Genomic DNA, 27,165 nt, shown 5'->3' with positions numbered 1-27,165 from the left:
CTAAAGTATAGACAGCCTACTTATACAAAGAGATACCTAGTACCTATTATTGACCAAAATCGTTACCAAAGTGGATATCGGTCGGTTTTGACGACCGGTCTGGCCTAGTGGGTAATGACACTAATGACCCTGCCTATGAAGCCGATGGTTCCGGGTTCCGGGTAAGGGCATTTATTTGTATGATGACACAGGTATTGGTTCCTGAGTCTTGGTTATTTTCTATGTATTTAAGTATTTATAATATTGTATATATCCTTGTCCGAGTACCCACAACACAGGCTTTCTTGAGCTTACTGTGGGTCTTAGTCAATTTGCCTAAAAATGTCCTACAATATTTATTTACTTTCTTTAGCTCAAATTATTTGTATAACTTTTAATAAATATTTCGTGGAGTTCTTACGAAAATGAAGTTGTTTTATTTTTAATAGGTACCAGATATGTAGGTACGTCGGACCAAAAAAAGTCGGCAGCGGATTTGAGCAAGTGTCATTTATACGTCATAATTTCATAGAAGTTACGTAAAATAACACTGGCGCTGTGTGGTCTCATTCGATTCAGCGCAAAAAAATACACTAAAATGACACCTCATTTGCCTAGTTTGTGAAATGAGATTGTTTGTAAATGAACCCCTTGCATATACCCCCCCCCCCCCCCCCGAAAAGGGGTTAGGACGCCTAATTTTTTCTAGGACTCGGCAGATCCTCATTTCTAGTGCCAAGAAAAAGGTCATAAACTACTTTTAATTGATGTACATATTTTGCCGCCAAATGGCCATATTTAGGCTTATTTTACCCATAGTATACGATGCACAAAGTCAATAAATTAAAAAGTCAAAAATATTGAAAGTAATTTAATCTTATATATTTTTGTAGCCTATTGTTAGTAGAAATCAAACTGTTTCGTTTTGTTGTATTAAAATTTAAACAGTATAAGATCAGACGACAAGGGCAAGGGTTTTATTGCACAATTAAATAAAACTTTATTAAATACAACAAGTTCTGGAGAAACGTTTTATGATAATTTTAGACCGCTCAGGCTAGTAGCACGACCAATGCTATAAGCATGTCCTACAGTCAGCAGCAGAAGTTGCTAAGTGGGCGAGGTGGTCAAAATGATCTTGACACGACTTTATTTTTAACAGAATAGGAGCGTGTCAAGGTTATTTTGAACACCTCGCCCTCAGCTACTACTGTCGCTGACTGTGTGACGCGTTGCATATTGTGTAGCATCCAGCAGGAAATACGTATTAAAACCTTAGAGAAATAAGTAAGCTTAAATAGCTCACTCCATTTATCAACTTCCGTATTTAATAATAAAAAAGTTTTAGGAAGTAACGTATTTTTAACTCGCTTAAAACTTAGCTACGTATGGAGTCGGCATACTTACTTCTGGGTCATTCCATAAGAAACGCTACCAAAGGGTTGAAAAATTAAAACTGGTTTAAGAAGTCAAAACTAACCTATTTCCATAGAAAACATACCGAACCTTCATGTCACAAAAAAAAACCGAAAAAAAATGTTTTTTTAAGGTAGCTCCTGTACAAAAAAAATATTTTTAATTTTTTTTTGCATTTAATCCTGTGATGTGTGGTGTCGTTGGATAGATCTTTCAAAATGAATAGGTGTCACCATCAACAAGTTTTTGATTTAGTGAATATTTTCGGAAATATTCGCATCGAAAGAAAAATAATTATGATATCTTCGAGAAACAGTTTTTATTGTTAAGATAATGTATTTTAAAATAATTCAGCATTTATTACTTATATTTTTAATCGAATTTATTAAAAAGACAATAATTTCAATAAAATGAGCCATAATTTCGTATAAATCTGTCTTAATTTCGTACTCGTAACACCCGAAACGAACCATGAGTAACACCCGAAACAGGTAATTTATTTTATTAAAATTAAATAAGAAGTGATACTAAGTGTTACTTCAGTGTTTCAGTAGACTATACTAACTATTATTACTTGACATAAATAAAACTGGAGCTTACTTGATAAAATTCGCTTAATTATGCATTTTGGTACTGATGGTCAGAAGGTATAGGCCAATTCGCGTAACGCCCGAAACAGCTACTTTTTAGTGATTCTCTCGTTATTTCTCTTATACTTTAATAATGTGCGTACAGGAAAGGAAAATATTATCAAAGTAGTAGATGAATCAATAGTTATAACCTCCTAGTTCCTGTTACAATATCGAATAAAACCTTATTTTATGAGTTCAAGTGTAACACCCGAAACGGTGGAATGACCCTTCTCTAAAGTTGAAGCACAAAAAGAAATAACATCGGGTCTCTATTGTTTCCCAAATAGTTTTAAGTCATAATGTACTGTTTGTCCGAATTTTCGTTAGTCATAATTGGTTTTTCTCAGAAACGCGTAACTTTTCAGGATTGCCATAAAACAAACCTAACCTAACCTAACCTATCTATAGAATGACCTTAGGAAAATCTTGAAAAGTTAACGGTTTCAGTTTTATGACTAACGATAATATGACAAACAATACATTATGACTTAAAACTTTATGGGAAACAAAGGGACCCCAATAACATCTTGCCAATAAAAATCAACAAATAAGTAGCTGCATATGTCCCTTTATCCTGCGTCCTTTCATTGACAATCAAACAAGACTGTTCAGATATCCAGGAGGTTTTATAAGGAATGCCGATGTGGCACGGATTAGTCGAACGGGATACATTTGTATACAGAAACGGCCTCCCCGTGTAACTTGAATCATATTCGCCACGATATTGGTTTTATTCTATAAATGTCTATGTTTGGACAACGGATCATTGTGTCGACCTTATGTTAAATCTTACAAATAGTATATACAATATTTTTACATCACTTTATACAAATTGCTATAATTATTGACCACATCAAAGGTCGTCAGGTTTATTTACATCTGTCTTTAATTGTAACGTTTCGTCGGAGGCGGCGTCCGGCGTGTTAGTTGTTCTTTCTCTCTCGACAGGAACGGCCGGAGGGTCTTCTGTGTGGGCTTCGTTACAGGTAACTTTATCGTTTTGGAATGGCTTCTCCAACACCTCGTTGCCGCAGCGCTGCCCCTGTGTGCCGCCCTCATCGTGCGATAAAGACAATTCAAACTGCGCCACTAATTGGCTGAGTACTTTTTTGAGGTGATCAAACGATTCCGACTCTGCGGGCCCGCTCGATGTTTCTAAAACTGCCTCGCAGTTGTCGTCCTCGCAGGTGTTCTCGTACTGTCTTTTGAGCGACTTGAGCTCGCCAACGGTAACGATCAATTCGGGGTCCTGATTCATGGCGTCCAGCAAGTAGTCGCCCTCCCGAGTGAAGAGGAATACGGCCGGTATTTGGATGTCGTCCTTGCCGTCGCCGGACATCGCGAACATGGCGGTGACCGTGTGCGTGGAGTCCGGCACGTTGTCCACGACGATGGCGAGCTTGGCGCCGGCGTTTTGTATATTTCTGACTTTCTGAGCGAATGTGCAGTGCCCCCGTTGCGCGACAGCAAACTTGCCCTGAAGGTTGGCGGCGTTGTCGAGCGGCGAGCAGGCGTCGAGCGGGTAGGCGCGGGCGGGCGTGCCGGAGATCCGAGCGTCGCGCACTTCGCGCCCGAAGTGGCCCGGGCCCGCAGGAAACACGCGTCCGCGAACTTCCACACCCACTGGGGTCACACCATTCTCTACATCGCTCATTGAGTTCCACTTGGACATCTCACGCATAAACGTCAGTCCTTCTGCTGCATCTTTTGATGTCTTGGCCTGTAAGAAATATCATTTAATAGTACATTATTGTCGAGGCTCGGAAGTAGCTACTTGCAGGCTGAGGATTCGTTTTAAACGGACGACCTTGGGAGTCCGTTTAATTGAATCCGAAGCCAGCAAGTAGCCTTCCAGCCGAGTCATATATAGTGCTTTTCTCAAAAATGGTGCTAGAAATATAAATATCATAGAAATATTTTACAAAAGCAACATTCTTACGTATATATTTTCACAGAAAAAAGCCCTTGCCGCCTTTTTATTTTTTTTAATAAAAAAATAGAAGTGTGTTTTTCTGCCGAAAATACGCCAACCTATTAGTCCGGGAGCCGGCTGCATGAAACAAACCTCATCAAAAAATAGAATATACCTACCCTGTAGAGGTACCTGACATTTAGTAGATTCCAACGCATTTGGTCGGCCTAGGCTTAACCTGGCAGATTTTGTACAAATGGCAAAAACGTTGGACAAAAATTCATCAAAAAAAACCTCATCGAAAAATAGAATGAAACTTGTATGGTAGGATACCTGACCTTGAGGACAGTAAAAAAAAAGTGGTCGGCCTCACCTTAGCCTGGCAGTTTTTGCAGTCCGACCAGATTTATTGGGTCACGTGAGAGCTACAATTTACCTCATCGAAAAATAGAATGAAACAAACGGATTATAATAGCTAAAATAAGCCTGTCGACGTATGTCTTGGTCGGCCTCACCTTAACCTGGCAGTTTTTGCAGTCCGACCAGATTTATAAAAAAATCATCAAAAATTTTTTATCGAAAAATCGTATGAAACTTGTATGGTACGATAGCTGCCTTTGAGAACAGTAAAAAAAAAAGTGTTCGGCCAAATCCTGTGTTGGCAGGTTCCTGTGTCCGACCAATTTTGTGGTACCACGTAAGAGCTACAATTTACCTCATCGAAAAATAGAATGAAACAAACGGATTATAATAGCTAAAATAAGCCTGTTGACGTATGTCTTGGTCGGCCTCACCTTAACCTGGCAGTTTTTGCAGTCCGACCAAATTTATAAAAAAAACATCAAAATTTTTTTATCGAAAAATCGTATGAAACTTGTATGGTAAGATAGCTGCCTTTGAGGACAGTAAAAAAAAGTGGTCGGCCAAATCCTTTGTTGGCAGGTTCCTGTGTCCGACCAATTTTGTGGTACCACGTGAGAGCTACAATTTACCTCAACGAAAAATAAAATGAAACAAACGGATAATGATAGCTAAAATAAGCCTGTTGACGTAGGTCTTGGTCGGCCTCACCTTAACCTGGCAGTTTTTGCAGTCCGACCAAATTTATAAAAAAATCATCAAATCTAGACTGCGTTGGATTGCTGTCACAGTTAGGGCTCCGCGCTCCCACGCGCCGAACTCGTCACACCACACTATTCCATATTCCCTGTCATCGTACCAATTATGGCCAAAATTCTATTCTATTAAATTCTGAGTAGAATCGCACGTACCTATAATAAATCGTTCCAAAACATTGACCCTTTCTTCTCCTCCAGACGTGTTTTCAAATCACAAATTGCAAAGCAACTTTCCTGGTAGTCTGGTAGTCCCGCACTATCACACCCACTTACACACATACACCCACCCACCCACCCACCCACACCCACACCCACACACACACACACACACACACACACACACACACACACACACACACACACACACACACACACACACACACACACACACACACACACACACACACACACACACACACACACACGAACACATAAATTCCAATAAATGCATACAAACTAATAGATTCACTCGTTTATGTAGGTACTGTATGTATTTTTATTTTACTATTTTTTATTTATTGTTTACGCAAAATTAGAGCTATACCTACTATTTTAGGATTTTTTTTCCAGTTTACAGTTATTATTAATTTTTTCTCTTTTTCCTTGTACCTTAAAGACTTACAAATTAAGTTATATTTACGATTCTTGTACAGCACAAGTTACAAGTCTACCCACAGATGATTTTTTACTATGTATAAATTACAGGAAGTTCTGTTATTGGCTATGCTATAAGTTCTCATGTTTTTTGTATATTATTTAATGTAAACGCTGTTGAACTTCTCAATAAATATAAATAAATAAAAATACACAAGATAACCTCACATATATTAAGTGATTATCTTATTGTTATTTCTTCGACTCGCAAAGGCGTTATGTGTCCTTCAAACCATTTGATCTTATACATTTCATCTCTTAATGTCCAGCCACAATGTGTTGCATCAAATTTGATGCAAGTGGATTCTGCCGCACACTGCCACATTGAATTTATGAAAGCCGCCCGTAACAAGCCATACGTCAACAGGGTTATTTTAGCTATTATAATCCGTTTGTTTCATTCTATTTTTCGATGTGGTAAATTGTAACTCTCAGGTACCACAAAATTGGTCGGAGACAGGAACCTGCCAACACAGGATTTGGCCGACCATTTTTTTTACTGTCCTCAAAGGCAGCTATCGTACCATACAAGTTTCATACGATTTTTCGATATAAATTTTTTGATGATTTTTTCATAAATTTGGTTGGACTGCAAAAACTGCCAGGTTAAGGTAAGGCCGACCAAGACATACGTCAACAGGCTTATTTTAGCTATTATAATCCGTTTGTTTCATTCTATTTTTCGATGAGGTAAATTGTAGCTCTCACGTGGTACCACAAAATTGGTCGGACAGAGGAACCTGCCAACACAGGATTTGGCCGACCACTTTTTTTTTTACTGTCCTCAAAGGCAGCTATCGTACCATACAAGTTTCATACGATTTTTCGATAAAAAATTTTTTATGATTTTTTTATAAATTTGGTCGGACTGCAAAAACTGCCAGGTTAAGGTGAGGCCGACCAAGACATACGTCAACAGGCTTATTTTAGCTATTATAATCCGTTTGTTTCATTCTATTTTTCGATGAGGTAAATTGTAGCTCTTACGTGGTACCACAAAATTGGTCGGACACAGGAACCTGCCAACACAGGATTTGGCCGACCACTTTTTTTTTACTGTCCTCAAAGGCAGCTATCGTACCATATAAGATTCATACGATTTTTCGATAAAAAAATTTTGATGATTTTTTCATAAATTTGGTCGTCCTGCAAAAACTGCCAGGTTAAGGTGAGGCCGACCAAGACATACGTCAACAGGCTTATTTAAGCTATTATAATCCGTTTGTTTCATTCTATTTTTCGATGAGGTAAATTGTAGCTCTCACGTGGTACCACAAAATTGGTCGGACACAGGAACCTGCCAACACAGGTTTTGGCCGACCACTTTTTTTTTACTGTCCTCAAAGGCAGCTATCGTAGCATACAAGTTTCATACGATTTTTCGATAAAAAAATTTTGATGATTTTTTCATAAATTTGGTCGGACTGCAAAAACTGCCAGGTTAAGGTGAGGCCGACCAAGACATACGTCAACAGGCTTATTTAAGCTATTATAATCCGTTTGTTTCATTCTATTTTTCGATGAGGTAAATTGTAGCTCTCACGTGGTACCACAAAATTGGTCGGACACAGGAACCTGCCAACACAGGTTTTGGCCGACCATTTTTTTTTACTGTCCTCAAAGGCAGCTATCGTACCATACAAGTTTCATACGATTTTTCTATAAAAAATTTTTGATGATTTTTTTATAAATCTGGTCGGACTGCAAATCTGCCAGGTTAAGGTGAGGCCGACCAAGACATACGTCAACAGGCTTATTTAAGCTATTATAATCAGTTTGTTTCATTCTATTTTTCGATGAGGTAAATTGTAGCTCTCACGTGGTACCACAAAATTGGTCGGACACAGGAACCTGCAAACACAGGATTTGGCCGACCATTTTTTTATTACTGTCCTCAAAGGCAGCTATCGTACCATACAAGTTTCACACGATTTTTCGATAAAAATTTTTTGATGATTTTTTTATAAATTTGGCCGGACTGCAAAATCTGCCAGGTTAAGGTGAGGCCGACCAAGACATACGTCAACAGGCTTATTTAAGCTATTATAATCCGTTTGTTTCATTCTATTTTTCGATGAGGTAAATTGTAGCTCTCACGTGGTACCACAAAATTGGTCGGACACAGGAACCTGCAAACACAGGATTTGGCCGACCATTTTTTTTTTACTGTCCTCAAAGGCAGCTATCGTACCATACAAGTTTCATACGATTTATCGATAAAAATTTTTTGATGATTTTTTTATAAATCTGGTCGGACTGCAAAAACTGCCAGGTTAAGGTGAGGCCGACCAAGACATACGTCAACAGGCTTATTTTAGCTATTATAATCCGTTTGTTTCATTCTATTTTTCGATGAGGTAAATTGTAGCTCTCACGTGACCCAATAAATCTGGTCGGACTGCAAAAACTGCCAGGCTAAGGTGAGGCCGACCACTTTTTTTTTACTGTCCTCAAGGTCAGGTATCCTACCATACAAGTTTCATTCTATTTTTCGATGAGGTTTTTTTTGATGAATTTTTGTCCAACGTTTTTGCCATTTGTACAAAATCTGCCAGGTTAAGCCTAGGCCGACCAAGTGCGTTGGAATCTACTAAATGTCAGGTACCTCTACAGGGTAGGTATATTCTATTTTTTGATGAGGTTTGTTTCATGCAGCCGGCTCCCGGACTATATTTGAGACAGCTAAATAGTCGCGGTACTAATCATCTGTTTGGCTGTTTCATGGGCCTGTGCCTTCTTTTGTTATGGCCATTTCAACTTTTAAAAAGTTTGGATCTCGACAAATAATGGAATTTGTATGCAACATTGCAGTCCTAAAATCGAGACTGCAATGTTTTTAACTTTTTAATTTTTGACTGACCATAAACTCCGCGCTTCGCGACCTATTTTTTAGATGGCAAAGTCGACTTTGCCGTCCATTTTTGAGAAAATGAAATTTACTATCAATAAGGATAAGGCAATGACCTAAGATATACCCTGGTAAGACCGGACTATTTTTCGGCGAGTTGGAAGGACATCACAAAAAAATAAACTGGTCAAGTGCGAGTCGGACTCGCGTTTCAAGGGTTCCGTACATCACACAATTTTCAACAATTTTTTTTGTACGTGTAACGTGACGTGAGTGAAACGTCTTGAAAAACCCGAATGAGTCAATCAAGTTTTCAACACATGTAATATGAAGTTTTCTGGCGTGGTGGCTTATATCTCTGCAAATATGCAAAGTAGCTTAGATAGGAAATTAAATGCCGAACAATAGTACAAGTGTCTAAATGCGAAGACTGAAGACCGAGCTCCGCCAGGCGTGTCTCACTCCGCGATTTCGTCGCTTTGCTACAGGTAGCTAAAAGTACATCCGTTCGACCCCAATTTTGGGGTTTGCCATAAGCCGCGCGTGGCGCTGTCGCCACCTAGCGGCCATATCTGTGCTGATCGTGACAGACGCGTTTTGTTAGAGAGTGAGTCTTCTGTACCTAGTACTATTATTTATTCTGTGGCTCCGCGTAGAGCTTAAAACTCGGAGCGTCCGACGGGTCGGGCTTCCTACAACTTCCGCAAATGTTTTAAAAGCGAAGGCCGAAGAGAGATAATACCTACAAGGTGGCCAAAAATACGCACATTCCCGTAACCAGGGAGGTTTTGGGATTATACCTACTGAGCAACATTTACTATGGGACCCGAAATCGCGAAAAAAAATGTATCCTCCCAATCCTCCCATAGAAAACGGACCAGCCAAAACGTATGAAACAGCCAAATTTTTCTTCGCGATTTCGGGGTTGCACGTCGGCAACGGGAATAGACTTAGTTTATTTTTTGGCCACCCTGTATAGTGCTTTTTAAAACACGTGACAATACCTAGTAACCTAATCAATCAGTACTACAAGTACCATTGCGGCTGGTGCCAGATACAGCCTAGTCGCATTTTTTTATCTACAGTCCAACTCACGCTTGAAGCTAAAGGCACGCCTCTTCGGGACGCTTCGGGTCTTCGGCCTTATGCGGATATCGGCCTAGGGCCTTCGCAATAGCTGTCTACATCATGTTTCACTTAAAGTATTGCGGCTGTGTCCCTAAAAAAACCTAAACAGCATTTTTGTTTTTAAATCCGACTCACGCTTGACTCTAGATTTTTTAATAAGTTTTCCTGTCATCTTTAGGTAAAGGACTATTTAGTGTATTTTTTTCAGAATTTTAGACTCAGTAGTTTCGGAGATAGAGGGGGGGGAATGGTCATTTTTTGTCTATTATCTTGAATAACTTCTAAAATTATTATCGTAAATTTATAAAAAAATATATTTCAGATTCTCACAATGAGCTCTTTCGTTTGATATGTAACACGACATAGTTTGCAAAACTTTGATTTTTAATTTTATGGTTTATCCCCCAAAAGTAGCCCCTATGTTTAAAATTCATTTGTTGACGTTACATATCCGTTTTTGGGTCACAGACTTACATATGTGTACGAAATTTCAACTTAATTGGTCCATTAGTTTCGGAGCAAATTGGCTGTGACAGACGGACGGACAGACAGACGCACGAGTGATCCTATAAGGGTTCCGTTTTTTCCTTTTGAGGTACGGAACCCTAAAAATACTCATTTTTCACTAACTTGTCCACGAATGTCTATTGCAAGTGATAAAAAAGAAAACGTAGCAATTGCCATCATACGATCTTAACCCCCATGCGATCTTACCCGGGTATACCTTGTATCGATATACTCAGTAAAAACTATACCTCGAACGACGTAAATGGAAATTTAGATGTTGGCGGTAAGTAGACAAAGGAGGTTAAAACAAGTTTTGTCTATAGTTACCGTATTGGTGGTGTAAAGCAGTTGCACCCTGCCGTCGGGCAGCGTGAGCACGGAGATGCCCATGTCGGCGAGCGCGTGGATCTGGCGCGGGTCGTTGAGCGGGCGCAGGCGCGCGGGCGGCCGCGCCGCCGCCGCGCCCAGCAGCTGCCGCATCGGCTGGCGCACCTTCTCCGCCACCAGCGAAGCCGTGTTCGGACATGTCCTGATTACAAGATATTTCAAATGCCATTTGTATCATTATTTACGAATCCCAAGATGTCTAAAGCTCGTTTTTCCTAGGATAGCGGTGCCGTCATATAGCGGCCGTCTCGATACAAAATAATACGCCTAATACGGATGTCGTAATATAAAGTACCTATGACCGCTTTAGGACGGCACCGTTATCCTAGGAAACCAGAGCATTAAAGACACGGGACATGCATATTGAACGACGTTTTTTAACAGGTACTTATCGACAAAATTACAATAAAACAAATATTGGTTACGTGAGCCTATTACACTTACAGATACAGTTACGAATTTTTCCTTGAACTTGAATGATATTGTTAATTCAGCACTATACAGTATTACACTACGTTCAGCGATGACTTACATCGCAAAAAATAATCACAACAACTCATTTCATACAAAAACACTCTCACCGTTGCAAATTAAGTTAAATTATTTTGATACAGATCAGATAAGTTTTACGTGAAAATATTGAAGAGAAAATAGCGGACGCCGGTTTGACTTTTAAATTTAAATTTTTTTTTTCTGTAGACGTTAGCCAACTTGGCAATGATAGTTTTATTCAGGCATATATAAAAATGTTTTAGTGATTGTGCTTTATATAAAAACAAATAAATAATTATTTAATTTATAACGTATAATGGCAAAATAAAATAATATAACATTTCTTATATTTTATAAGGCATTACGTGTCACAATTCTCCATAGCTACTGTTAAAAATATTCTCAAAATAGTTCCGTTTCTTCAACAAGTAAACGAAAATATGTTGTCACTTGTATTAAAAGATCAGAAAAGTACATGATGTAAAGAATGGCAATTAAAGATGTTGGAAGAGAAAAGTCTCTGACCTAACCCATGTCAGGGGATAATTAAAACCAAACTTGTCTGCAGGTTAAGTAGAATAAGAACAAATTGTAAATAAAAGAAATGATAACCAGGGGAGGGAGGTTTTTAATACATTTAAAATAAAACAAGCAAACGAACGTGATCTAAAAGACTTACTTTCTATACTTGTCCTCGTCTTCGTCATCTATTTTCAAGCTGAAGTAGGAAGTGTTTTTCCCCGCGTGGGCCAGCGAGAGCGGCAGGAAATGCGCTTCCGTCGTCAGCACATAGTCTTCCAACTTGACCGGCATATGTTTATCATCACCGAATAGCATATATAGATACTTGAAGGTCTCCGCAAGGACGAACGAGTCCATTCTGTCCTCGTGGACTCGGGTCCTCACGTCGTTGACTGCGGCGTAGCCACAAGGCACTTTGGTATACTGCTGTAAAGCTTTGAGGGCCATCTTGCCCACATGCAGGTAGTGGTCGTCCTCGGTGGCGCGGTGGAGGAAGTACGTGGACTCGAGGAACTCGGGTCGGAGGGGATGCTGACCCCAGTGCACCTGTTAAACATATAATGACGTAAATATACGGCCTTCCATGAACACTGCATTGGATTTGTTGGATAATAGAAAATGCATTTCTTCTTGACGTCACCTGCACAAGCAATGCTATTGGTTAATTTTCGAATGTCAGTTCCACTCTTCTCCGCCTCAGTGGGAAGACAGCCTTAAGCAGTGAAATTAAGGATCATTGGAATCGATACTTAGGGCCTGTTGCGCCAAACACAGTTAATAGACTGATCAACGTCACGTTCCCATACACTAAAATAACGGTGACAGACGGACCTGTCCAATTTCTTAATCGAATCTGTATTTTCTTCTCACATTCTGCTGGATGAGAGAATGAAATGCAATGCACATTATACCAAGAAATTGGACAGGTGGAATACTATTCTTAGTGGCGTCTCGTCTATACAATCGCAATTTGTTATGAGTGTACATGATACCTGGAAGTCGGTGGTGAAGGCTTCTGGTATGAATGTGTGGCGCTGCATGACCTGGTAGAGCATCTCGTGCGTCTCGACGGCGGGCCGCACGTCGCCCAGCAGCACCTGCAGCCCCGGCCAGAACGCCAGCAGCGCGTCCATGAAGTTGCGGGATTGGAGGTGCGGCCTGGGAATAACAAACCAAACACAATAGGATATTTTACTGTATTTAAAATAAATTATTTTACACCATGCATACAATAAAGCTCCAGATAATAATTAGAAAAACACAGATAAGAGTTATTTTTAAACACAATTCTATTTAATAAATCGGATAGTAATATAAAAAGTAGGTGAGTTGACCGTGACGTCACGATGTAATGTTTCATATAAATTCCATATTAGCAAATCATTTTGATAGCTCTAAAAAAGTAACTGATTTGACTAGTAGGAAAATACACTATGCTCTTACAATTCAACCCTTAGATCTACCCATAGACTAGGAATCCTCTAGACCGAGTTCAGAGCAATTATTTCATGCAAACGATGATGCCAAAAATGCGGGCGAAGTCCCGTGCCGTGATTGGTCCGTTCAAAGACACGGATGTCACACAAAGACATTTTCGACTCGAACATGGAGTAAAATTACCGTATGCGTGGCAGAGGGGGTAGCGCGACTATGCTCAGTCTAGAGGATGTTTTCATGTTTTGTCTGTGGATCTACCAAAGACACATTATTAAGCGTTTACTGAGATTCGCGATCATAGAAAGGCATACAAAGTTTTAAGGACGTTTGTAAAGTCATTTTTAGGGTTCCATACCCAAAGGGTAAAAACGTGGCCCTATTACTAAGACTCCACTGTCCGTCTGTCCGTCACCAGGCTGTATCGCATGAACCGTGATAGCTATATAGTTGAAATTTTCAACGATGATGTATTTCTGTTGCCGCTATAACAACAAATACTAAAAAGTACGGAACGCTCGGTGGGCGAGTCCAACTAGGACTTGTCCAGTTTTTTTGGTTTAAGTATAAACACTAATTTCATGCACATATGCTATTGTCTAAAGACATATTTGATGACATGACCCTTTTTACTTGTAATATATTATGCTGTGAGCTGCTCCGCTCGATCGCATCTAACATCGTGTCATATTAAAAGAAGCTAAATCCTTATATTAACCATGTAACTCGATTTTTAAGTTTGTAATTTGCATGAATAGGTACGGTTTTGCTCTCGTACAAACAGCAACACTCGGTAACTGTCCATCGGTGGATTTTCTGCCTTTTGTAATAAGATTTACCGATGGACATTTAACAATGTGGGCGATGGTACTATTTAATATAGGATCTACTAAGTTACGTTAGTGGTAACCATCATCTTAACTTAAAGATTATTATTTAACTGTTAACTTAATCCAGGGTTCTCCGGCCCGCGACGCGTTCCAATCCGGCCCGCCGACACCCAAAGCGTCCGGCCCGCGGGAGCCAGGCTCCTGGGGTTCAGTCCTAGATACACCCCCCTCCACCCCGGCGCCGACGGTGGCCCGCGCGAAGTTTCTGAGGCGCAATATGGCCCTCAGGTAAAAAAAGTTTGGAGACCCCTGACTTAATGACTAATACTGATTTAAACTTTCACGATTATTTAACATTATGAAACTGCACAACGCAAACTATAAAACTTAAATACGCGATTAAGTCCCGTTGTGCAGTTTCATAATGTTAATGAGTAATGTGTGGTTACCTGTGCATATGTACGGCCAACATGACGGGCCCCCTGCTGATGTACTTCATGACGGCGTTGTAATGGCGGTTGAACCTGGCCAGGTACTTCTCGTCGCCCAGCAGGATGTACGCCTTGAGGCAGTACTCGTAGTACGAGTCGATGCCGGCGCCCACGCCCGAGTCCTTGCGGACCCAGTCGCCGGAGTGGATGTTTATCACAGTGCCCATTAGGTCAGAGGTCCTGAAATATAACTCATTTTCAGTAAAATTGTAAGGAGCTGATAATAATCTTTCGAAACTGATAGATAGATAGATAATTTCTTTATTCATACCCACAACACGGCATTATAAAAGTACAAGATAAGAACATGCAAAACAACTTAATTACCAAAAACTATTAACTAAATATTACATTAAAAAATTATGAAGCCATGTGTCACGGCACAGAAAAGGCGCTGGCTCAGCATTGTGATGCGGCAAGCCACATCGCTGGTAGAATGCCAGTACCTTACATACAAATATGCAACGCTTATTGAAAAAACAGTTGGTATGAGAGATATAAGAAAATAGTACTGTGCAATTTGTGTGTGACGTATACAATGATGAAATAGGTCTCACTTAATAATATAATATAAATTATTCGGTCCGAGTACAGGAGCAGAGCACGAAGGCAATTCCATTGCAAAGAGGCGTAAGGCAGGGAGACGTTATCTCTCCGAAACTGTTTACTGCCGTAATAGAAGACGCCTTCAAGCTCCTGGAATGGCAAGGACTTGGCATCAACATCAACGGTGAATACATCACTCACCTTCGGTTTGCCGACGATATCGTAGTCAAGGCAAAGTCGATGGAGGAACTCAGCATGATGCTCGATGACCTCAACCGAGTTTCACAACGGGTGAGCTTGAAAATGAACATGGACAAGACGAAACTTATGTCAAATGCCAATGTTGTGCCCATCCCAGTATCTGTTGGGAACTCGGTACTCGAAGTTGTTGACTCTTACATCTACCTAGGACAAGTAGTCCAATTAGGTGGGTCCAACTTCGAGAAGGAGGTCAACCGTCGAATCCAACTCGGTTGGGCAGCGTTCGGGAAACTACGTAATGTCTTTTCGTCCGACATACCTCAGTGCCTCAAGACGAAAGTCTTTAATCAATGTGTGTTACCAGTGATGACTTACGGCTCCGAAACGTGGTCTTTCACTATCGGCCTCATCTCAATATTCAAAGTCGCTCAACGAGCTATGGAGAGGGCTATGCTTGGAGTTTCTCTGCGTGATCGAATCAGAAAAGAGGAGATCCGTAGACGAACTAAAGTCACCGACATAGCCCACCGGATTAGCAAGCTGAAGTGGCAATGGGCAGGCCACATTGCGCGCAGAGAAGATGGCCGATGGGGTCGAAAAGTGCTCGAGTGGAGACCACGGACTAGCAAACGCAGCGTAGGACGTCCACCCACAAGATGGACGGACGACCTTGTTAAGGCCGCCGGAAGACGCTGGATGCGGATCGCTTCCAACCGGTACGAGTGGAGGTCCAAGGGGGAGACCTATGTTCAGCAGTGGACGTCTTATGGCTGATGATGATGATGATAAATAAATATTAAACACAAATACCTATATGGAGTCTCAAAATTAGTTTTGTGATTATATTCTTCTAGGTTGTAGTTATACCCGCTTTAGGCTCCTTTAGGGATAGGTCAAAGCGGATTTTTTGAGTTTTTAGTTCTTTTATTGAACTTAAATAATTCTTCTATAGGGACTAAAATCCATTAGTAAAATCAAATAAAACACTAAAAGTTTTAGGCCTTCGCCATTGCCTTACCTATTTTAGGCCTGCCTCTCTTACTATATGCATAAAATAACTACATTGTTCATTACAAGTAATGCTTTCGACATAAAACTAATTTCAAAAACATAAATCTAATTTAAAATGCAAAGATAACGCCAACGCTACTCGCTACACGCTGCTAGTCGAGGCACTTTAGTTGGATCAGCGATTTATAAATACATGCATGGTCATCATTAGCGAACCTAGCGACGTTTATTAGTCTACAGAAAAAATTCTAGTAGACTAAGAGACCAGAAGAATGACGGGCACTGAGGTATCAGATGGGATCATTCATTCTGAACGAGCATGACTTCTTAAACTGTCTCTACACATTTTTAGAGCTCTCATGCCATCAAGTGCATTACAAGATTTACAAGGAAGGGGCCACAATTTAATGAAACAATGAATGCTTGGTTTTATTTTTAGGGTTCCGTAGCCAAATGGCAAAAAACGAAACCCATATAGATTCGTCATGTCTGTCTGTCTGTCTGTCCGTCCGTATGTCACAGCCAGTTTTATTCGAAACTATAAGAACTATACTGTTGAAACTTGGTAAGTAGATGTATTCTGTGAACCGCATTAAGATTTTTACACAAAAATAGAAAAAAAAAACAATAAATTTTGGGGGTTCCCCATACTTAGAACTGAAACTCAATTTTTTTTTATAAATCTCATACGTGTGGAGTATCTATGAATAGGTCTTCAAAAATGATATTGAGGTTCGAGTCCGACTCACACTTGGCCGCTTTTTTATTATTTTTTATCACAAAAGCGAAGCAAAAGGAAAACGTGGTCTATGTACTACAAGGAAACTCGTGTAGTTTATTCGTAGGTATTTACCTCACTGTAAGTATTATGTGAATTCATATGGTATTTCACCGATAAGTGAATTTATTATTGTTGAACAATGCTTTAAATGACTCATTTACGCCTACTAAGCTACGTAACTAACAGAGTTAATAGACTAGATCTTAGTATCTCGTAGATCTTAGGGCTTAGTCATATTTTAGATTATATACAGTCGCCAATATAGTCACTAAACGTAATTAAATACAACATCTATCTGCTGATTCTCTAAGTCTGGCAAGTACTACATGTATGAACTCCCACCACGTATTAGGTAAATTTCTCATAGGGATCGAGCTCAAGTTGCCGCTTTCGCTAGCTACAGAAAACAAAGAAAGCGCTGGAACTGATACGGTATAGATTTAACGATATATACGAATTCAAATTTCAAGTTCTTCCTTTGTATGTCGTTCCCGTCACGGAACAATGGTTTTCAGGACCTTTGGGCGGCGAGCGCGGACCCGGAGCCCATGGTTTTTCCCATTAGTTACCATCAAGTTTTTTACCAGTGGTAATTACTGGTATTTTTTTTCACCACCTTAGTTACATAGGACGCAAACGGACCCAGATCACATTAGGCGTACTTCGACTCGCGCGATACCACTGGTGGTCCCTGAAGAGAAACTGAAGTGTTCCATGAAACTGAACAATCCATTGCTAAAATTATTCGATATAGGTATTCACTATAAAACAGCTGGTAGCCCATGGAAAAAATAATAATTGGTCTAGTAGTCTACTGCAGCGGTCGGCAACAAGCGGCCCGCGAGCCCCCCTGGCTATTTTGTAATATTGTCAAACAACAATGTCTGTTAAAGTCACACGTATTAACAAAAGTGCCGCCCGCGTCAACTTCCTTAACTACTATGTGGCCCTTGGCTGCTAAAAGGTTGCCGACCGCTGGTCTAGTGGGTTTGTCAGTGTTTATTTTACCTGTGCCTGATCTTCCAGAGCCTGTCCATGGCCTTGTGGGCCTTCTGCTCGTAGACGGGGCGGCCGGTGAGCCGCGACAGCGCCGCCATCTCCAGGATCATGGTGCCCGCGCACGCCGTGCACGTCTCGCGCGACTCCTGCAGGTAGCGCACCCCGTGCCGCAGGTTCACCTGCAACCGATAATGCGTTGAGAGGGTTGCGATGCTTAAGGAACCGTCACGCGCGCGCTTTTTTCGTATTTGTTTTTCGCTCCTAACTTTTATAATAATCACAAAATCAAATGAATAGGCATATATCTGCATGCATATTGCTATGGTTAGTTTAAAATACATCAAATTCTATATACAGGGAGGAAAAAAGGGTCTAAATTTGTATGGAGAAACGGTTATCCCCTTTCCTCTTAACAATCCAGTTAAAACGTAGCCGTGGTTCTGGTTTAAAATGTACGCTTGTATTAAAAGACGAAGGTGGCATAATACAGGCGATATCATTCGCGTACGTTCGTTGTAAGACTTCAGCGTCGCTGCCAGCACGGTACGTACCCTTCCGTGCGGGATCCCTGTGGACGTGTTGAATGCGGGCAGTAAGCGGCGTCCGAGGTCCTCGGCTAGGGCCAGCAGCTCGCCGCCGTACCACTGCAACACGGGCACCTCCGGCTTAAGCGCCGTTGCCAGCACGTGCGCGGACAGCAGGCCCCTGCAATACGCAATTACATCACAACAGGCTATAGAGGGCATAAGGTCAGGTCAGGTAACTGGTTCTTTTAAGGAGGGTTTCTTTTATTTTTTGCCATTTTTATATATTGTGACCTTTTTGCCACTACTGTGTTATTTCTAGTCAGGATCGCGAGTCCTTTTCATCCTTATAGGAGGAAAAAAGAAAAAATAAAAAGCGCTGGTGGCCTAGCGGTGAGAGCGTGCGACTTGCAATCTGGAGGTCGCGGGTTCAAATCCCGGCTCGTACCAATGAGTTTTTCGGAACTTATGTACGAAATATCATTTGATATTTACCAGTCGCTTTTCGGTGAAGGAAAACATCGTGAGGAAACCGGACTAGTCCCAATAATAAGGCCTAGTTTACCCTCTGGGTTGGAAGGTCAGATGGCAGTCGCTTTTGTAAAAACTAGTTGCCTACGTCAAATCATGGGATTAGTTGACAAGCGGACCCCAGGCTCTCATGAGCCGTGGCGAAATGCCGGGATAACGCGAGGAAGAAGAAGGAAGAAGAGGAGGAAAAAAGTGTCCTAAAATTTCCATAAATTTTTCAAACATTCCTTTTTGTTACCGCCATACAAAGTATATGGGGAAATGGTAACACAAAACACAATAGGAAAAAAAATCTGGGACATTTTTTAATCCCATTAGGATCGAAAAAGCTCGTGATTCTGAATAGAAATAACACAAAAGTAGCAAAAAAGGTCACAATAAAAAGGTCAAAATAACGCTCTAATATAACCATATTACATGGAATCGCAAAAGTGAACTCGCCTCGCCGCGAAGGGAGTAAAGAACTTGAAGACACTCACCCCAGCATTCTGATGTTAGTTTCGAACACGGAAACTACGATGTCGTGGTCGAAGGAGACGTCTTTGATGACAAGTTTGATGGCCCTGCTGAACTCGGAGAAGTCTCCCATCACCACCAGCGTGTCCAAGCTGTCCACTAGCGTCAGGGAAAAGCTGAAAACATTCAAAATATTATCATAACCATAATATCCGTGGCTTGATGATATCTTTTTATTAATGATATCAGTCGATCAGGTTTGTTTTTGTTTGCATAATGCATAATATGCAATGCATATGGGACAAAAGTTAGAAATAATAGACAAAGTTCGACAGTCGTACCCTTACGTAATACGTACGTACTTGTTTCTCAAAAGCTTTTAACTTGTAATAAAAGTAGAAGTCCCCTTCGAACAATGTTTTACAAGAATACAAGCTTGTCGTAATTATTGTTGTTTTATTTTTGTTTTACAGTAGTTTACTTTACAGTAAAGAATATAAAATTAGTTCCTACTTAGTACAGTCGCCATCAGATATATCGGAGCGGCCAGGGTGCTCACAAATATCTGGACACGCCTCTATTGTCAAGGCGTTAGAGTGCGTGTTCAGATATTGTGAACACCTTGGCCGCTCCGATATATATGATGGCGACTGTACGCGTGTTTCTCCAGAAACATATAAAACCACCAGCTAATACATAAATAAATATTGAAGTACGGATTTGAAAAAGTTCTTTATCGCATTCACTGCCATCGCGAGCTACACGCTACGAATGCTACAATAACACAATTTTCCGCTTTGTCAGGCGTGGTTCACTCCGCGATTTCGTCGCTTTGCAACAGGTAGCTAAAAGTACATCCGTTCCACACCAATTTTGGTGGCTAGCCATAAGCCGCGCGTGGTGCTGTCGCCACCTAGCGGCCATATCTGTCCTGATCGTAACAGACGCGTTTTGTTAGACAGTAAGTCTCCTGTACCTAGTACTATTATTTATTATGTGGCTTTGTGGCGAAAAGTGCCTATAAATAAAGAACCCGCCTAGAGTCGCAGGCAGTGAATATGAAATTAAAATGAACACGTAGGTACTGTAACTATTAGAAACACGCGATTGTCCTTGAAGGCAATTATTGTTATCGGTATTGCAATACAGATAACTGGTTTCTACATTGAAACCATATTTTTTTTGTATCTACAATTGCATACATTTCAGTGCGACTCGAGCCGCAGGGCAAGAGGCGCCCCGTGCGGACCCTTGCCCTTGCAGACCCTTGAGATATTTGCAAAATAACTCTAAACTATTCTGATGTTTACGTGAAGTTCTACCACTGGAGAAAGCTATTCTGGTATTTAAATGACCCCCACACACCACTCAGTACATAAATAAGATGTCAAGTGTGTGGTTTCACGTGGGATAGTTTTGCACCTTATGATAGGGTAGAAATACAAGCATACAAACAAAGTAATGTATGTTCAATTGTTCATTAATGAATAGGATTTCACAGGACATTATACCCTATAGCTAAGAATTAATTACGTACTATAATAAGTTTTCTTACTTTCCAAGAGCGTCATCCATATCACCCCGACTTGGTGTGATGCCCTTCCATCTCCCTTTGCAGCTGAGAGGCATCAACTCATCCGCTGGATATGCATTGTCCATATATGCATTGTATGCATGGTAAAACATTTTACGGGCCTCCTCTCTGTAGAAAATGATGAAGGACATTTTAAAATCTACAATGGTATAATGAAACAATTAAATATATATTGTACACAAATATACATAATACCATAGTAAGCTAAATAACTCTATAAAATAAAGACAATCTAACACAGATGAAGTCCTCCGTTTAATATACATATGTACAACATAGGTTTGGTTAACACTTTTGGCGCCAGGCGCCCTGATTTCAGTACAAAATGAACACACATACATGTTCTTGGCAGTGAATGTGTTTAACCAAGCTATCTAAGATGTGTTTATTTTAAATAGTCACATTTGACAATAGGTACAAGAAGTTAGGTAATCAAACTTCATCCCTCATTTCCTATGAATGCAATATGAAGTCAAGACAAGGGAATCAAAGCTAACTCCAATTTTATAAAATTTGGTGGGCATATTCTAGGAGTTGAAGTGGTAAACAAGAAGAAAAGTTAAATGAAACCTTTTAACAGAGTTGTAAAAGACTTTCACTATCTGAAACACAATAAAATTGATTTCATATTACTGAAGAATATGTACATAGTTTTACAAATTTCATTCTAATAATATTAGAATGGGGATTTGCCCAATTCTACCAATATTAACCATTATGGTGGTCACAACAATAACAGGAATTGCCTCTACCCACCAAACTTTATGTTTAAGAGCAAACATTTGTTGAAAAGATAAAATAGGACGGTAGAAAATCCTGAGTATTTAGTAGCTTTAATCGCATTTTATTCTACAACTCTTGGTTAGCACAGTCTTAAAATGATAACCCAATTCAAGAGGTCAAACTGATGCCTATTTCTGTAATTTACATTTCTATTTCTAGACCTTAAACATTTTTTTCATTTTCACGTTTACCCCAACTATTTACTAGGAGCATTCTTCAATATTATAAATTTTAATGTATTGATAAAAGATAACATTCCATTAGACTTTCATTGGTTTTACCTTAAACTTATTCTTTCAGCTTTAGTCATTGGTGCAGAAGTTTCTTCTTCAGTACTCACACTGATTATTGCAAGAACAAGAACTAATAGAACTCGATAAGCCATTATTATGATCATAACACAATATTTTCAGTAACAATATGACTAATAATTACTTGTAAAGAAAACATGAAATAACGAATATGGAAACGAAGGAAGTAAAACATAAAAGGCGCTACTGCTATAATTTAATCATTTTTAACACTTTCACATTGTTGTAGTGTATTTTATATATCGTTTACAGTCAAAAATTAAGCGACTTCAAATATTACAGTGTCGCAAGTTGTGATGTGATTGTGATGTGTAGTACTGTATCAGTGATAATTAAATAATTGACGTGTATTTAGTCTATGGGTAAATGACATGCCACAGACTATAACACTGCAAAAAAAAATTATGCAAGGCTGCATCAAAGAGTATAGATATACTCTGCCAAGCTATTTTAGTCAGTAGAAAAGAGCGGCAAATTAAAAAAAATATAGGCGCGAAGGGTTACCGTTCCATAGAAAATTTGAATGTCGCTCCTTATTTTATTGACAAACTTGTTTGACCACCTATATAAATATGTATAGGAGTATAGGTAGTTGTTAGGTAGCGATACGTATGTACCTAGTAGGTACCTTAAAGCCATAAAGGCCCCAGTATACAATGGGCCATCGCCGGCCACTCCAAGGGACGCAGTCTTGCGGTAGAATGAGATAGCAATATAACTTGCTCCCTCTAACGCATAAATGCGTCCCTTGGAGTGGCCGGCGATGGCCCATTGTGTACTGGGGCCTTAAAGTTGCTAACACACTATCGCACCGCACCAAGGTCATTGTGGGACGCACCCATAAGTAAAAGGGAGAAAGCGATATCTCTTTCTCCCTCTTACTTATGGGTGCGTCCCACAATGACCTTGGTGCGGTGCGATAGTGTGTTAGCAACTTAACAGTCTACCGCACCGCACCATGACCTTGGGTGCGACGCAGGGCCGCTCCCACAAAGTAATAAGGCCCGAGAGCTTTTTCAACGTGCGTTAAAAAAGTGACACAAATAGATTACCATGATGTAGAGTTAGACCAAGAAAAGTCTGCAGCGATTTTGATAGCGCACGCAGTGCAAGTGTTATTTATACGTCAAAATTCAACGGTCAAAGAAATTTGTCAGTAGAAAAAGGCGCGAAATTCAAATTTTCTATGGGACAATAACTCTTCGCGCCTACATTTTTTAAATTTCCCGCTCCTTTCTACTGACCGAAATGGCTGGATATAATATAACACACTTGCACTGCTTTGGGGGCTATCAAAATCACTTTTTTTAGTCTAACTCTATGTGTACACACGAAGGCGGTTTTTATGCGCGGCGCTTTTTTATCGAGCACTGTTCGATTTTCGGCGTTGAGACTATTCTTGGTGTACCCATTTTTCTCTTGCGCTCGTAAAGGCCCCAGGACACAGTGGAGAAGGGTGCGCCATGCCACGCCATCGCCATTATGTACAGGGGGGAATGGGAATGGACGACTGGTCGTCAGTTGTCAGCCGTGGTGGGCAATCAGAGAACCGCTGCAGTATATTGTATGTATATACAGATTCATATGTACATATATGTATATGCACCAATGTGTGAACATCTACGTTATATAGGCCTACTACAGTTACGCATTGCAAAGCATGGTTTGTCATGGACCATCCTTGACCACTGTGTACTGGAGCCTAGACGAATGAAACATACAGAAATTCAAATACTGCGTTAAAAAAATGATAGATAAATTAAATTTTTATATAAGTAGGTATACAGTATACAATACATAAAATACAATGTATAATTGAAGGGAAGGATCCCTTGCCAATAAACTTATTTGTCCCCAAAACTATTTAATGACTATGGCCTTCGAGCAACACGGAAGGGAGGCGGCATTCGCACTATTTCCCCTCTGCCGAGGTACAAGATTAGCGCGTCAATTTAATCTAGCGCGGGTAATAAAACTAGTTGCACTTGGATTTTTCACTAGACCGAGTCCAGACGCGCGCGTGAACACTGCTGCACAAAAATGCCTATTTGCTCGGTTTTTTGTTATAAAAAGAGGTCGGGGACATCCAATTTACAAAAAGAAAGTGATACATTTCACATGTAATTTTTTTTTTACATATCATACGTTAAATTACATTTAAATACAATTATTATATTTTAGTCTCAAGTAATTGTTGGATTTATCGATTTTGCTCGCTCAGTACAAATTGCGGATCGGTCGAGCGACAAATCCGACTTCTCATCTCTCAGAATACAATGACATACTTCAACGAAAATGTGTTAGTGTGCGTGTTGTGACACTAGTCACTCGTCCGTACACAAAAAGAGATCGAGGTTTCCAAGATTTGTCTTTGACGTGTGTCATTTTCTATGTATTTGTGTCGTCATTACAGATTGGATTTTGTATGTAAGTGTGTGAGAAATGCGACTGTGTGCACCTTTCCCCCCGCGAAAAATGGCAGAAAGATTTGTACGGCGAGATATCGCTTGGGCCCCTCCCTTCCGACGTGTCGGAAGCCGGTGTTGCTCGAAGACTATGGCCACTCAAACAACTTTGTCAATAGAAAAAGTCGTGAAATTCAAATTTTCTACGGGAAACCCCTCGCGCTTATACAGGGTGATTCAGGAGACGTGAGCAGGACTAACACTGCGCATTTCGTAAATTATAAGCAACTGTTTTGTATCAGTATTAGTGAGGTTAACGTTAGTTTTCTAGTCGAGTTGAAAAAAAAAAGTTATTAATTTATTTACGGAATGCATGGTCACCCTACAATTAGAATACTAAACTACCGATATCCTGTGTCAAATTGAATGTCATCACGGTCTGGTTACTTTTGAAAACTCGTATCTCACTCAAGTTTGACAGTTTATTTTCTTCGTAATCATAATTCTGTCGTGACGGTTAAAGAGGTTTTATGTTTATTAATTAGATCTTGTAGGGTGACCATGATTGTAGAGAATTAAATTTGCCCTCGCCAAAATGTTAAAAATTAGGAAAAAGTGTGGTTGTTTCACCTAAATACGACGGTGATCGATCGATTATCAGTTACTGAGTGTGCAGGATTAGTCCTGCTCACGTCTCATGAATCACCCTGTATATTTTTTAAATATAGATGGTCAAGCAAATCTTGTCAGTAGTAAAAGGCGCGGAATTCAAATTTTCTATGAGACGATATCCCTTCGCGCCTACATTTTTCAAATTTGCCGCCTTTTTCTACTGACAAGATCTGTTTGGTCAACTATATGCAGCTTTTTTTCTGCTGACGGAAATGGCTTTACAGACACAAACTATAATTTAATCATGGTTTTATCGCTTCTTAAGGCTTCAGTATACAGTGGTCAAGGATGGTCCACGCCAAGCCATGCTTTGCAATGCGCAACTGTAGGCCTATATCACGCAGATGTTCACACAATGGTGCAAAAAAATTAAAACAAATAAAAAATTAACAAAAATGCAGGCTCTGATTGATACTAAACTATAAACTGAAAAGTTTTGGGCTATCAACATTTAATCAAGCGGTCAAAATTCAAGAAACTAAACAAACAATGGCGACTGTGTGAACACTGTGAACATCACAGGCCATGGTACGCCACGATTCCTTTGAAGTGTGCCAAAACAACCGACAACAGCCCGATTGCCTACCACGGCTGACAACTGACGGCCAGTCGTCCGCCATTGTATACCAAAATACCAAAGTCCTCTGTACACAATGGCGACGGCGTGGCATGGCCCATCCTTCACCACTGTGTACTGGGATCCTTTAGACTGGTTATAGTGCACACTAAAGGCCCTTGTACATATTGGGCCAGCGTGGGCCAGTCTGGAGGACAAGGACACATTTATGCGTTAAAGGGAGTAAGTGATAGCCATGAATTACGTTCAGCAACTACCAAGTGCATGTGTCATTATACTTTTGTATTGGGATTTAATTGTATTCCGAACTAGCGACCGCCCCGGCTTTCCTCAAGAATCACTAGGTGAAAATCGCACGAAAATCCGTTCAGTAGTTTTTAGGGTTCCGTACCCAAAGGGTAAAACGGGACCCTATTACTAAGACTTCGCTGTCCGTCCGTCCGTCCGTCCGTCCGTCCGTCTGTCACCAGGCTGTATCTCACGAACCGTGATAGCTAGACAGTTAAAATTTTCACAGATGATGTATTTCTGTTGCCGCTATAACAACAAATACTAAAAACAGAATAAAATAAAGATATAAATGGGGCTCCCATACAACAAACGTGATTTTTGACCAAAGTTAAGCAACGTCGGGAGGGGTCAGTACTTGGATGGGTGACCGTTTTCTTTTTGCTTTTTTTTGTTTTTTTTTTTTTGCATTATGGTACGGAACCCTTTGTGCGCGAGTCCGACTCGCACTTGCCCGGTTTTGAGTTTATCGCGAACATACAAACACAGATAGACGCAGCGGGGGACTTTATTTTAGGTGTAGTGATAGTGATGATTAGTAAATGGATTAATACCTTTAAACAAGCAAGTCTTGTTTATTTATTTACAAGCTTTTATTTAGTTTCACCTGACCGTTGTCTGTCTGTGTGTAATCAAATCTTGCAAGTTAAATTTGATCCACTTCCCGGTTTCCGATTGAGTTGAAATTTTGCATGCGTGTATAAATCGGATGACAATGCAATATTATGGTGCCATCGAGCTGATCTGATGATGGAGACAGGAGGTGGCCATAGGAACTCTGTGATGAAACAACGCAACCTAATTGTGTTAGGAGTTTTTAGAAATGTCTCGGTGAGTATTAGTTGTCTGTCGTAAGAAAAGTACAGTCAGCGATAAAAGCTTGGACCAAAAATGAAATTTTTGCCAAAAACTTATTTATATATATGTATAATATCTGTGAGACCGAGATTTGCTCAAAAAACGGACCTACATCAATTTTTCGCCCCCGAAAACCCCCGTATAGCAAATCTCATCGAAATCGTTAGAGCAGTTTCCGAGATCCCCAAAATATACACAATCTATTTATAGGTATATACATATATACATACCTATAAATAAATATATATATATACAAGAATTGCTCGTACTTTAAGATT

General features: G+C 40.1%; 1 protein-coding gene across 1 annotated transcript; it reads right to left on the bottom strand.

Annotated features, from left to right (window-relative positions):
• Window positions 1–1,523: 1,523 nt before the first annotated feature.
• On the bottom strand, window positions 1,524–22,416 carry LOC134678791 (ER degradation-enhancing alpha-mannosidase-like protein 3). The gene is made up of 10 exons (XM_063537482.1): window positions 22,058–22,416; window positions 20,955–21,101; window positions 19,423–19,575; window positions 18,440–18,593; window positions 17,898–18,067; window positions 14,309–14,530; window positions 12,588–12,753; window positions 11,753–12,141; window positions 10,522–10,723; window positions 1,524–3,747 (listed from the first exon to the last, which is right to left on the bottom strand). Exons 1-10 carry the CDS (start codon window positions 22,171–22,173, stop codon window positions 2,881–2,883), a joined length of 2,586 nt encoding a protein of 861 aa, XP_063393552.1. The 5' UTR covers window positions 22,174–22,416; the 3' UTR covers window positions 1,524–2,880.
• Window positions 22,417–27,165: the final 4,749 nt, after the last annotated feature.

The sequence above is a fragment of the Cydia fagiglandana genome, chromosome Z (genome assembly GCF_963556715.1).
Source record: "Cydia fagiglandana chromosome Z, ilCydFagi1.1, whole genome shotgun sequence".
Classification (NCBI taxonomy): Eukaryota; Metazoa; Arthropoda; class Insecta; order Lepidoptera; family Tortricidae; genus Cydia; species Cydia fagiglandana.
Note: the sequence above shows the minus strand (reverse complement) of the source record. Positions and strands in the feature narration are given on the sequence as shown.